The sequence below is a fragment of the Tinamus guttatus genome, unplaced genomic scaffold (genome assembly GCF_059628265.1).
Source record: "Tinamus guttatus ecotype Peru unplaced genomic scaffold, ASM5962826v1 Tinamus_guttatus_pri_ptg000150l, whole genome shotgun sequence".
Lineage (NCBI taxonomy): Eukaryota > Metazoa > Chordata > Aves > Tinamiformes > Tinamidae > Tinamus > Tinamus guttatus.
The window spans coordinates 16,694,690-16,709,048 of NW_028288684.1; the positions used below are offsets into that span (position 1 = coordinate 16,694,690).

Below are 14,359 nucleotides of genomic sequence, written 5' to 3' on the forward strand. Positions count from 1 at the left end.
GTCCCATTAAGTGTCTAGCCCTGCTACCTTGTTTGGTAGCAGGCACAGAGCACGTGGGGCTGGCTCTGCCACGCTGCGGGGTCGGTGCTCTTGGACAAATACTCGCACCGTGAGGAACTGCTCTGACTGTTCATGGGGAGAGCGGGACTAACGAAGGGAATGAGGCCGTGGTTCAGCTTCACCAAGCTGCGCAGTTCAGCTCCTCTGCTCTTCTGCACAGCTCAGCTTCAAAGCACTCACAGTTATTAGTGCAAGTTAGACAAAAGATTTACCAAGTGAAACTTGTAGTAGGTATTTGGAATATATGTTGGTTTTGCTCAAAACACTTGTTTTGTTTCTCCTCTTGCAGTTTCTTGCACGGCCAGCGCTTGAAGCCAACGGGATTTTTCCACCCTGTCTTTCAAAAGATCCCGACCCGTCTTCTGCAGCTCTGCTCCCCGTGCTGGTGAACACAAGGTCCTAAGAAGAAAATGAGGCAGCTAAAAGGAAAACCTAAAAAAGAGACCTCCAAAGATAAAAAGGAGAGGAAACAGGCAATGCAAGAGGCCCGACAACAAATCACCACCGTGGTGCTTCCCACGCTGGCTGTTGTAGTAGTTCTGATCGTTGTATTTGTCTATGTAGCAACACGTCCAAACACAACCGAATGATGCAGCTTTTCAGACTCTCTAACTTTGGGGTATTCATACTTTATAAGGAGCCAAAAAACCTCTCTGCCACTCTTTTAACACTTTACAATGGAACTTGCTTTTCTCTTCAGTCTTTCCCTTGGTTTGGGGTTCTCCAATTTCTCTTTAGGAATGTAACATAAAACGTATTAGTGAATGTGCCAGTACGTTTTATGGTCGAGTTTTTGTGCCTTTCAGACTTTTTAAATGGTGTTTTTCTTAAATCTGTTTGAAGTTCTATATTGTAAAAGGAAATTCTGTTCTGCCATAAATTTGTAAAAATCAGCTCTCAGCTATTATCATTGTTATGGATAATGTTGCTCCCATGAGCTCTTGTATGTCTATTTGAGAACTTCCAAAGAAGTGTGTTTCTTCTTTGTACTCAATGTCACATGAAATGCTTTGATTCAGAAAGGATATATTTATTTTTTGAATAAAGGAGATGAGTCTTACTTGGAATCTTCATGTTGTTTTGTGAAAAATGTGACCTGGTGTGAAAGCCTACATCATGGAATAATTTTTTCATTAAACTATATAGCTCACTTAGAGAATTTCTTCTTGCTGTGAGAGGGCAACATTCAGAGCGAATACTTTAGGGTCCAACAGAAGGAATCTTGCAGAAGTCAGAAAGGGAGGTTCTACCCGCTTGTAGTAAAGTAGCTAATAACAAGTTACCTAAATACAAATAATTGTTTCTATAAATTAAATTTTTAAATCTGTACAGCAGCAATAAAAAGGTGGTTTTGAGTACAACCACTTGATTTTCCTTTTCATAAAGAAAGCAAATGTGGCATTAGTATTAGTTAGGTCTCTAATCTCTTTATTGAAGGGATCTGCTGTTCTGTAATCCCCCTCCCTGCAGTTGCAGGAAACTGTAATTGCACTTTGGGCCATTCTTTTCCAAAAAATCAAACTATAAATACAAATTTTGATAGAATCCTTCAATAAACTTATATTTTTCACTAGTTCTTTTTCATTCTCCTATTTTAGGGCCCTGAGTAACCATTAAGCTTGAGGAGACTTTAGAGCTTAAGTAGAAGCCAAATGAAAAGGAATATGATGCTACAATGCACGGAAGCAGTAGCAGGAAATATTTTTCAATGAACCTCCAGTCTTCCCTTCATGTATTTGTCTTCTGGCACATAAATAGTCCCTGTGAAGTCAGTGGGACTATTCTAATGCACTTGAGTTGTGCATTAACCTTGGGTATTGTCCCTGTGTGGAACGCTATTTTTAACCAAAATTGTTCTGCAAAAAAAAGCCACAAAAAGATAATTTAGGCAAGCGAATGCAATTTGCTGAATGAGAGTTTGCCCCAAGGCATCTGTTCCCAAAGGGAAGCAGCTGGAGAGAAGCTGCTGCAGAAGGAGACATGGACCCAAGTACACTGAAATGGCCACAGCTAAGGAACTTGCTGGACTGCTGGTGGTTAAACTGACCCCACCAACTGGGCTGTTTTTGAAATGCGCTAAAAATGTGCCAAAAACTAAAGACCTGGGAAAAAATGTTATTTTTTTTTTACTGCCAACTTGCAATGCACTTGAGCCCTATGCACAACAAGCGATCCAGACAAGTTGGTCACTGTGGTATTTTCAGAAGTTTATCCACTGGGTGGTCAAACAGCTCTGACACGGGAGCTCCATTCACCAGCGCATGTACTATTGCTGAGAATTTGATGCCTTTGTAGAGAGCTGCTTTCATGAGAAGGAGAGAGATCTAAACTGCTGCCTCTGTCCTCTGTCAACATAATTGTTCAGTCTCTCCCTGTCATTTATTCTCCCAAGCAACAAAGTTTTGTCCTTTTCTTCCCCTCCTTTTTCTCCTTGATTAAGGATGGCTTCAACTGAGTACGGTAGTTTGCCTTTTGTATTTGTTACAAGAGGTGTTCAGCTTGAACAGGATGCGTGCCTGAAGAAGTGAACAAATTGGAAGTGTCATTTAAATATGCTTGTTGCGCGGTGCGCTTGGTTTCCTGAGCATCTAGGGTAGAAGCAAAGAGTTTGCTCTAAGAAAATGACCTGACGTTGGAATTCTCCTTGTGCTGTTATAGTTCCATAATGGAGGTTTCCCTGCCCGTGCTTATTCTGTGTATTCTTTCTGTATGTTCCAGCAAAGTCCCCATGAGTTTTCCATCTCCAAGTAGTAGAATTATTTCGGTCCTTCCCATCTGTAGGGCTTCTTTTGCGTTCCGGTATTCCAGCTCTGCAAGGTTTTGCCTGAATTCCATCAGTCACTATGCAACTTTTCTCCAAGAGTATGTGACTCATTAAAGCAATTAAGAAGCTGATTACGGCTAAATAGGCAGAAGGGCAGTTGAGCCAGATGATATTTAAGACTACATCACTAATGAGACGTTTCATTTCTTCTTCTTTTGCCTTTGTTTATCTCTTGTCATCTGCGTATTCTTCCATGCTCATCTGTTTGCAGCCCAGGGTTTGTTAATAGGAACCTATAGCTGAAGTTAGTAAGAGACTTTGTGCATTTTGATACCCTGAAATGGGCAATTCTGCTGAGTACTAATTCAAAAAGAAGAGTGTTAAACAGCCTGACATTCATTATGTAGAAGTTAGAATTAATTTCACAGTTTGAATCTCTAAATAAAAGAAGAAAAAAAATAGAGCTTTATCTAGCAAACTCTGAATTTGGATTCTGATATTTTCTACCATGTTCCCTTTTGCCAGTAGCACATCTGAGAACATGGATTCGGGAAAAGAATATGAGGCTGCTATAGACAGAAACTGTCAAAAATCACTGGGAAATAATCAGGAACTAAATTAATGGCAGTTGCCTGAATGTCAACTATTCTGAACTTCTCAGTCAAAGGTGTAACTGTGTCTGTTTTTTAGCTGTATGTATTACTCCAAGTGTCAGTTAACTTCAAAAGTGTTTTAGAAATAGGGTTTCAAACTGTTTCCCAGCATACAGTAGCTTGTGGGCAAAAGTGAATGATTTATTACAAGCGATTTTACCAGAAACCTCATGCTGAGATGCTTCTTCAGCGGTGTCTTATGATCCGGTTTCCAAGCGTGCTCATTATCAGGTGAAGTCAGTAGAAACCTGCCATTGCCTTCTGATAAATCAAGTTACAGGGACCAATTTTTCAAAGCATAAATCAAATCTGAGTCAAACAGTTAAAGATCAAGGTTTGAATGCAGATTCTATAAACATCTTTGAAGTGCTAAGAAAACAAGGGAGTTGTGCCATGTGTCCTTACAGGGGGTGAATGGCCAGCTCGTTACAAAGGGCCCCATTTCCCCCAAATTTTATGAGCCAGCAACACTGACAGATGTCTGAAAGAAAAGCTATGCCTGGTAGAAGATGGTAGAAAATTCGCTGTCAGTCATCTTCAATCGAATGGTGCAAACATGTTTACTGACTGAAGTCCTGAGCTTTGGAAATCCCAATTACATAGAGGAGGTGCTTGAGTGCCCCCTTGTTTTGGAAGATCTGAGCTTTGAGCCTGTTTTGGACCAGCATCATGGGAATAAGGAGCCTATTGGGTATTTGGATGTAGTTTACATGGATACGTATTGTACCAGGAACATGAAGTCCGACCATTCATGTTTGGACTGTTCTCATTCTAACTGCTGATTCAGTTGTTCAGGTGATGCCTGAAGACCTGGTGGTCTTCTCTTCACCACCTTTATTTTACAGGATGCAAAAATGTGAACAAAAAAAATCACTAATCTTGTTATAGTACTTACTATACAGAGGATGCAGGACTTCTGTAGGATTTCTTGTTCCATCTTGGCTTGTACAAGGATTTAAGTGAAGCCAGTAAATTCAAAATCTGCCACAGTAAATTCAGTGACTGGGTAGTTTAGATCTGCTTTTTGCACAAAAAGAATTGTGCCACCTTAGCATAGGTGGCCAACATGCTTTTAAGAAATCTGTCTCGAAGCCTCTGGTGCTCCATCAAAGAGCAGATTAGAGGAACAAAGGGATGAGTTTGTTAGTTTAGAAGGTGCAAATGGAGGGCAAGGTCTTTGTTCTCCAGCTTTGCTCTTTGATCTTTGCTCAATCCAGCAGATGCAGCATTAAATTAGATTAGAGACAACAACGTATTCATAGCCTTGAGGGTGACCAAGTAATAAAATAGTAGACTTAGATACAGTGCACAACGAACTTTGAGACCTGAGTCTTATAGTAGGAAAAAACGACGACACTGTGTCCCTGTTGGGCTTGGTAATTCAAACAAGCTCTGCTGTTTGAGCAATCACACAATCACAGAATAACAGCTAAGGTTGGAAGGGACCTCTAGAGGTCATCTAGTCCAACCCCCTGCTCCAGCAGGGTTCCCTAGAGCACGTGGCACCAGGTGGGTTTGGAAGATCTCCAGAGAAGGAGACTCCACAACCTCTCTGGGCAGCCTGTTCCAGTGCTCTGTCACCCTCACAGTTAAGAAATTTTTCCTTAAGTTCCTGCGGAACTTTTGGTGTTTGAGTTTGTGGCCGTTTCCTCAAGTTCTGTAGATGGCCACCAGTGAAAAGAGGCCAGCAACATCCTCCTCACTGCGTCCCTTGAGGTACTTATAGACATTGACCAGGTCCCCTCTCAGCCCTCTCTTCTCCAGGATGACCAGACCCAGCCTTTCCTCATAAGGCAGATGTTCCAGGCCTCTATCTTCAATCAAGCATTTTTGAAGCAGAGACTGTGTGTGAGGAGCAAACAGCTCACTAGCACAAGACAGTTCATGTGAGATCTAGTCTGAATGAAACCAAAAAAAAAAAAAAAAAAGACTGTGAACGACACAGTTGGCTGTTTAGACTGCAAAGCCAGAGGGGACCTTTGCAATCCCATGATGAGTGTGACACAGACCAAGGAGCCTCCCCCAGCGCGCACTGCCTCCCCCCAGCTGTTTGATTCGTGAGAGATCCACAGGCAGAAGTAGCACGACTGGACTTCTGAGTATTGTATTTTATACAAATAAAACTTCTGTGACTGGTATGACAGACCACGGACGCAAACAAGATCACCTGAGGCTCAACTCTTTAGACTATTTATGGCTTGCCATTCTCACTGGTGTTATTTAGTCCAGTTTTAAGCAATTTAAATGGCAATGGGCTTGATTCAAGTGTTATTACAGTACCCTTAAAGCAATCATTTAACCAGCTGCACTTCTGTAAAACCAGAACAATAAGGCTGGGAATTTAGGCTGTCTCCGCAGTGTATCAGAGCAGAGCAGAGAGGAATCCTTGACTGGATAAACTAAAGCCCTTGCTTAAGCCTACCCACCAGAAAAGCAGTAAAGCCATGGCCGTGTTTTTTTCCCATTTATCCCATTTTGTGTTGATTTGGCACCGTGTTTGGTTGCATCCTGTGCCATGTGCTCTAGGTGACCCTGCGTGTGCAGGGGGTTGGACTAGATGATCTCGAAAGGTCCTTTCCAACCCTAATGATTCTCTGATGCTACAATTCTATGATCCCTCTCTGCACCTTACAGAGGAGGCCATGGGCTCCGTGTTCCCCTTCAGTCGTCGCTTCCCCACATGCCTGTACCAAAAAGATTAACAGGATGACTGAAATTGTAAGGGACCTCTAGAGATCATCTAGTCCAACTGCCCTGCTCCAGAAGAGCTGAAGGAGGCAGCGAGAAGGGTCCTGATTCCCCTTGGCACACAGGCCCGTTGAGAACATTTCTGTTCCCTTGCTGTGGTTCCACTGGCAGCTCCCTCAGGATAACTTCAGGGAAGCGAATGGAATAGCTCTTTTACCACCAACTATTTCCAAATTATATTTTGATGAAATGTGCTGCCAAGTATGTGTACATGACCGCTGCTTTGGCATCAAAAAAAGCTGGTGGCAGCCTGTGAGCCGTTGTTCTTTTTATTTAAAATAAGCCTTTCAGTTCAGGAGCCAAAAATGCTTTTGGGGAAAGCTTTGAAAAATCATAAAAGAAATCCAACAGCTTACAACATTTTTCCATTGCCCAGCGACTCACATAGCAGAATAGATTTTTTTTTTTTTTTTACTAATCCTTAGCTCCAGAACATGGCACCTTGTGCTATCAAATGATGTATGATTAATAATTCACTTTTTAACTTCTATTGTTACTTTAAGGCATTTATAGCCTTGCACCCTTCTGCGTACTCTTTCCTTGACAATAGGAGTGTATCTCCAATCCTTGCATTAGCAATCTGTAGAATTTCTCAATCTTCATTATTTCTTCTGTCCTTCATTTTCTTAAAAGTTTTCCAAGTAGCATGAAATGGGACACAAATCATTCAACCTATGGGTATGATAGCACCAGAGCAATATGTTTTCCTTCACAAACCTCTCATCTAGGTCAGCCAAGGCTGCGTTTCTACTTTTAATATGGTTCAAGGATTTCAGTAATTTAAATTATTACAATATGCACCTGAATAGGGTTTTATTCCTGAGACTGTGAATCCCAATATCGTCTTTTCACTTTCAGAAATAATATCACGTAAGTTATGCACTTGCCATTCACTCAGAACAGGCTGATCTTTACTGAAAGGCATGTGGAGGAAGTAGGCATCTTTAGTCCATCACTTGCAGATGGCACCGTGTTTTGACTGTGCCCAGGCTCCGCCAGCAAGGGCCACCTGTCTAAATGAGGCCATCGCTGCAGGAGAGGGTGTTGCCAGTCCATCTGGCAGCGGAAGGGGGCCTTTCGGGTGACCTTTCAGGGCCAGCACTTTGATTTACCAGTAGCCAGGATGGTTGCTCATGGACTGTGCACGTTTTCATAGAATCCCAGAATGGTTGAGGTTGGAAGGGACCTCTAGAGATCATCTAGTCCAACCCCCCTGCTCCAGCAGGGACACCCAGAGCACGGGGCACAGGGTGGCATCTAGGTGGGTTTGGAAGATCTCCAGAGAAGGAGACTCCACAACCTCTCTGGTTTTCTGCCCTCTGCTTTGTGCTGGTGTTTTGGTGGTTTTCATGTGGAGTTTTTTTTTTTGTATGATTTTACCCAAATAGGCTAAAACTAACTCTGTTACTTCTTTAGAGAAACCTAACGGCTTGGCCAGGTGTTAAAAAGTTTTTTTAAAGCTCTTATTCCATTTTGATTATTTTATTCACTCATGATCAGGCTACCTGATTGCGCTGGTGTGTCTCATGAGAGAGCTCCTCAGCAGGTACCTGGAGGCAGCACATGCCTTTCCATGAAGATCCAGGCCCTACTGACTTGCTACATATTTAAATCTTTTAGCAGCAAAAGAATCTGGCTAACTGGCTAATATTCCATTTCTTTTTTTGCCCTTCTGAAAGAGAACATTTTGCTGTCTTTTTGCTTCTATAGATCTTTCCCAATGTAGTGTTTAGTATAATTGCCACAGGTTCCCAAATTTCTTCATTACATCTCCTAAACTCTTAAATTGGGGGTACATGTATATTCAGTTTGTTCAGATGTCCTTTCACCATCTTTCTATTCAGTCTTCGTTTCTCCAGTTGAGTCTAGCAATTTCTCGGAATTTTCCTGTAAAAGATTCTTTGATGTTCTCCTTTTCATTACTCATTTTATAACCAACTGAGCTAAACTGGTATTTAAAATCTTGGTATTTTGTTTAAGTATGATGCAGTATATTTTGTCATCATGGAAACACAGCTTCCAAAAACAATTTACATTTTTGCTGTGGTCTTGAATGGTAATGATAGTTCTTTCACTGACAGACTGGGCTGTTTGACAGTCTGGTATTATTTTTATCCAGATTTTTTCAGGAAGTTGGCAAGAGGGTATGCTGGAAATCAGCTCTTCAGAATCTCTTTCACTGAAATTGGTGGTTAATCAGCACTGTCTGTAGTTCCTGACTGTTTCCCTTACACAGCAATTGAATTCAGTATGAATTGCAAATGAAAGGAATCTCAACAGCAGGCAGTTGTTCAGCATATAGAGTTGAACTAACTTTGCTCTGTTTTGTAACATTGCAGAAAAATATAAAATATTCTAGGCCCTTGCCTAAGATTGATCACAAGTTGCATGAAGTGCTTTTTTTTCTATTCCACGTAGATAACAAAAGAGGCAACATAATATCAAAAACATCAATACCAAAACAGGTAGTTTTGAAGACAGGATTTAAATAATTTAACCTTAATATGAAGCTTGTAAAGCAACTAAGATTGGGCTGTCCCAGGTGAAGTCTAAAGGTCTGAGTAGCTTCACAATATGTTTGTGCTTCGCCTATTCATGTTCCTCCCCTTGACTTGCATGGCCTAGAGCATAAGAAAGAAAAAGCTCAAATTTACTCATTCCAAGTGTCCCAAGGGCTATTTCTCTGGCCAAGATTAACCAGAGCTAACACAGCAGCTATTTACACTAGGAGCTCTGACATGGCTAGGAGCCCTTATTATCCTGCTCTGTGCAATCTAGAGAATTTCTCTTGGCTGATTATATTTTCCGGGAAATAATTCCACTTATTAGCCCTCTATACATCACAGAATTGAAAGCATCTTAATTTATGGCCTCTGCTGCAAAAACTTAACTATGCAAAAACAACCTGTATATTATATGTCTATAGTACAATATTTTGTAGTATATCAAGTTACAATTTACCAAGACCCACAGGAGAACAACTATATTATTAAAGTCTTGATGTTGAAAAATACACACTACTTGCTACGTGTCAAAATAAATTAAGAAGCTAGTTGCAGATTTTCATTCTAAGAAACTCCTCGGTGTTTACTTGGTTTTATTTTCTTAACTGGGTTAAAAAAAAAGTTAACTAACTGGCTTAAATGTGTCTGTTCTGCTTTAACCTGGAATATTTTCTTAGAGTATTTTCAGAATGTCTTTGCAGTTCTTCAATGTGTGAGTTTAAACGGTCTTCAAATTCTTTGGTGTGCTTCTCTTCCTCTTGAAGGAACTTTGCTGTTGTTGCAAGGAGGGACATCTCAGGAGGAGGCTGAGCAGTGCACAGAGAGACACGGTTAGTAAAGAACAGCAAGTGCAGCAATACTTGCATTATGGATTTATAAATTTTAAAAGCATCTTAACATATATCAGCTATAAACTCCTATGTTTTATATCTCAGCATGCATGAATTTACATGAGTAAACAGGAGTTTAAGCATGCATTTTTAAAGTTGTTCAAGTGCCTGAATGATCTAATGTTCACATTAGCCGCAATATTAAGGGCATGAGCATGTAGATCTGCCTTTAAGCATTTCAATGCCTTGTTAGACTTAAACTGCTTCAGAACCACCAAAATCCTTAGATAAGGTCATGTTAAGATAAGGCTAGAAGAGAGTACAAAAGCCTGGTTTGGGGAATTACAGAATATATGTAACTAATACTGGGTACTGCCAATTGCTTCCTGTAACTCATGTCTCTGCCTCTGTTCCACCTCATGAGATACTTTTTGTGGAAAGGAAGAAAACTTGTGTTCATTGCAGTCCTGTCACTTGAAGCCCTGATATTCATACAAGAACAAAGATACTGAGAAAGATCATTTTCCTTGTTTGAAAAGATTTTTATCTTGACACCTTCTCAAGATACTGCGAAGATTATTAAATTTATTTTCTTAACAAAAGCATCTTAAAAAGAATTTCATTAACTTAATTGGTAGAGCTTGCACTCTTGACTCTCTGCTTTTGTTTTCCCTACAAAGTAAAAGGTGCAGCACATAAAATTGAAAAGACCTCAAATTATTTAAATATTCAGATGGTTTGTGGAAGGGCCAATTTTACAACACCTGTGAATTTTTATTCTAGGATTCATTGTATCAGCTCCAGAATGGGATGTTCCCTATTTCAACAGCAACTAGAGGCAGATTCAATCTCTGCTTTCAGCCTGCCTTTAAACTGCCCTTTAGTAGCTTTTCAGGCCAAATAAATTAACTATAGAAATGCTTTAAAGTGTTATTCAACTCAAACTGTTTGCAACAGACCTTGAGATTGAATTTAGGGATTTCCCTTAGGAAAAATCCCTTATCTTTTTGAAAATAAAAGTGATCAATAGGCAAAAATAAATTCTGTATATAATATTGTCCTGTATATCATATACTGGATATATTACAATTTTTCTCACATATCAAGTTAAAATGAGATAAAGAGAGAAAATAGAATTTTTCATTTCTCAGCCCCTCCACATTAGTGCTTTAATAGGGGACAAAGAAAAAAAATGTCTTTTTTTTTAATGGAGGCACAAGAAGCATAAAGTATTGGATCACCTTGCTGTACTACAGTGTCCTGCCCTATCAATCCCTGCATTAGCCAGGAAACGTTTATCTGCCCATGTTTGGCAAGGCTCTGGGAGAGATCACCTGCCTCATGTTCTACCTGATGAGCAGGTGCATGATTTCCCAGCCATAAATCACTGTTGTTTTCAGAATAGCTGTTCCTGAGGTTTTGCCTGCCACAGGCACATTTGCTCTTTCATGGCTTGTGGTCACATAAATACTTTCTTGTCGCATTTGGATTCAACATTTTGAACAATGAAGAAGGCTTTTGTATTATGAAGAAGACATTGGATATGGAGGCTGGACTCCCTTAAAGAATCACCATACGTTTCACTTATTCAATACAAGCTCTGAACTCACTGAGTCAATACTGAGCAAATAAAATGCAGTGAGATCATAAGGAGCATAAGGACAAATATGCATCTAAAGTATGGATTTCACAGGTGCCACCTCCTATAGAAAAAAGCATGCCAAGCATTTCCTTACTGCCAGCAGGCTGAAATGGATGCTAAGTCCTCAGAAATGTTATATCCAGTTATGAGAGATTCGCAGAGATTCCTTACAACAATGTTTACAATTGCTGACTTGTCTTTAGGAACATACTAGAGTCACCATCAAGCCATCTGCAAGAACACTGGTATCCTTTGCTTCAGTTGTACTGACTGTGATGTGTTTTTCTTGAAATACAGTGTCAGCCCCAAATGAGACACTTCTGAATTTCCTCAGAGATGAGAGAAGGGTATCTATCACATACAGCAAGTAAACCAGGGTTCCTTTTTGTTTCTTACCTGTGTCAGACATCACTGACTACCTTTTTATATAGGTACTTAGTTCACTGTTTTTCATGTACTTTGAGAGAAAGCTGAATCTAAACCCAAAATCTAAAAGGCAAAACTTATTAGGGACTAAGCTCTGCTTTCTAAAACTCTGGCCTATTCTTTCCTGAAGTTCAATATTCAATTCTGTATTACTTCAATACCTGAGGAACAAGAACTGTCTAAACTGATCTCCTCGTGGCCCCATGAATTTGTGGTGGCACCTTCAGGAAGGCAGCTCGACAGCATGAACGCTCAGGCCATACACTTCCCCAGGTGTTTAGAAGGCCTAAGCACATCAGAAGCAGCTGGGGAATACTTAAGAGGAAGAGGCATGAGCTGCCTCATAGTATCAAGATGGTCAGAATCATTCTTGATAATGTCCAACAGTAGAATTGCCACAATTTTCTATTACAATCTACTACTTATGTGATTCTCCATCCTTTATATTAGAAAGTTTCCTAACACCTTATCTAAATCTTCCTTGTTAGTGCTTAAGTATTTTACTTTTTGTCTCACCAAGTCATTTGAAGAGGCATGACAAGGTATCCTGTGACTGTAAGTTAAAAATCTAGACTGAGAAGCACAATGTTTCAGCTCTAGATTTTTTTCTCTGAAAGAATTGTATAGAAATGGACTATTCTGGAACTGCAATATCTTAGTATATTTTGATTTCAGTTTTATATATTTTCTGCAGGAAAGATTAAACTTGATGCCAGGGCAATGGACTTAATGAATAGTGTTCCCGGAGGACTTCAAGCCACTGTTCTCTGAAATTGTTCATTTCTGGAAGAAAACACACTCTGAACTACTGTTCAGAAAACAAATATGCACCTGTATTTTGGAAAATTTGAAACTGAAGCTTGAGAGTTGGGGATTCTCCAGTGAATCTCACCTGAGGTTTCCCGTTCACTCTATTGGTGGCTTTAGTCTTCTTTATACATGTAACCTCTAAGTAGGAATGTAAAGAAATAGAGGTTCCAGTGAAACATTTACTAACGTAGTTTGAAGATCTCTGTTGGAAAAAGAGACTAAAGCCTTTGTTTAATGCCCTAGAGGCCATTTTCTTTCTTCCCCAAATACCTTACCAATAAAGTATTTTGGTAGATGTCAGCAGGTCACCTTCAATTTCAATGTTTTCAAGTGCTGCTACAAATATTCTTCAGAAAGCTCATCCTCTGTAACATCATCAGGAGTTCTGAGCAGTCAGGGGATCTGATTTCATAATTTCATGATTTCCATTCATGCAATGGCTTCCTATCAACTTGGAACGTCAGAGTGAGAGAGTGATCAATGGGCTCTGTACTAATGCTGCGGCATTCAAAGTCAGTCTGAGTAATGGCTGAACTATGGTGACCTTCTGGACTTGCACCTGGTTCAGGGCCGCTTATATGGAACTAGTCTCGGTAAGAAAAATATCAGTTTTTCTTATCATTATGTGCCTTGCCCATCCACCAATTGGAAAAGTGTTTTCTTCATAGTCTAGTCAAATGATTTGGCATGGATCATGTCTTGAGCACCAGCTGGGATGCACTTTCCCTGGAGCTTGCCAAACTATCTCAGCATGGGCAGTTTCCCTGGACTGGCTGGAAATGGAAACTTTGTAGCCTGCTGTCTCTGTCTGACACTTCTGAGAGAAGAGGGGATGAGAAGTGGCATTTAACAAGCTCTCCTGGAAAAGCCCAAACAATTACTTTTGTGGTAAACAAAGAGGAAAATTCCTAAGCCATAAGAAAACATGAGATAGTTTTGCGAAGTTATATTTTTGTGAAGAATATAAAAATTGTATGAGGTGAAAGATCTAGGACTATCTCTCTCTGCTCTCTGATTACTGAGACCCTGCTCCTTGTCCACAATCAGGAAATAGCTGCATTATAATCCCTGCTTTGCAGGGCAGGCCCTCACTATGGTGCTGCTGATGAGGACAATATTCCAGAGCCATGTCTCCCATAGGAAAAGCTGGCAAATTTCTGAAACGGGTGGTAGACCTCGGGAATGACAACTGCAAGTTGCTTGAAGAAGCTGATGACTGTTGGCATAATGATGTCTCTTCTCTCCTACTTAAAGCGACAAATGGGAAGAAAATTGCCAACTGCTTCCCCTTAGGTAAATGCTGAAGTACAGTCTTCCCTTGCCTCTCTTTGCAGACACTGGACACATACCTAGTTCAGGCTCTCCTGGTACAAAGATTTATAAACCACAGCTGGACAGAGAGATGGCTACGGTCCATTCCTCACTATCCTGTTAGCTGCTTTATTTAAAGATGGTGCAGTTGCATGGTTTGATGTTTGGGAAATACGTGCTAAAGTTTCAGGCGGAAAGGGCTGAACTGTAGGGGGGCCTAGGGAAGAATAAAGGATACTAAGGAAGGGGCTAACACTCGAATTTAAAGACAGGTGGAGTCAGAGACTTCTGCAGAAATTTTTCTAAGTGGCCATAGATGAAGAAGGATCTATTCTGCTAGACTTGGAGATTGCTAATCTCCATCCTATGAAGAGTGAAGGAAAAATGATGCACTGTTATTCTTTCATTTCAAGGAAAAAAAAAAAAAGAATTACAGCAGTTATCACTTCTGTTTGGTTTTGGATACCATAGCTAACACATAGGAAATCTTTGCTGGAATTTCTCAATTTTCATCCATTAATCTAATGCTGTAGAAACTTAATTTGTCTGGCAGTGCATTATGTTACTCAAGACAGTAAGTTTGCAGGTATTATGGAAAGACACTTAGAGCA

General features: G+C 40.3%; 1 protein-coding gene across 1 annotated transcript in view; it reads right to left on the reverse strand.

The window, feature by feature from the left end:
• Positions 1 to 9,254: 9,254 nt before the first annotated feature.
• The window catches only part of DEUP1 (deuterosome assembly protein 1), a 39,839-nt gene continuing 34,734 nt past the window's right edge, over positions 9,255 to 14,359 (reverse strand). The window contains exon 14 of the mRNA XM_088522138.1: positions 9,255 to 9,535. Within this exon, the coding sequence (XP_088378264.1) occupies positions 9,365 to 9,535 (171 nt within the window). The 3' untranslated portion in view covers positions 9,255 to 9,364. The remainder of the gene's footprint in view (positions 9,536 to 14,359) is intronic.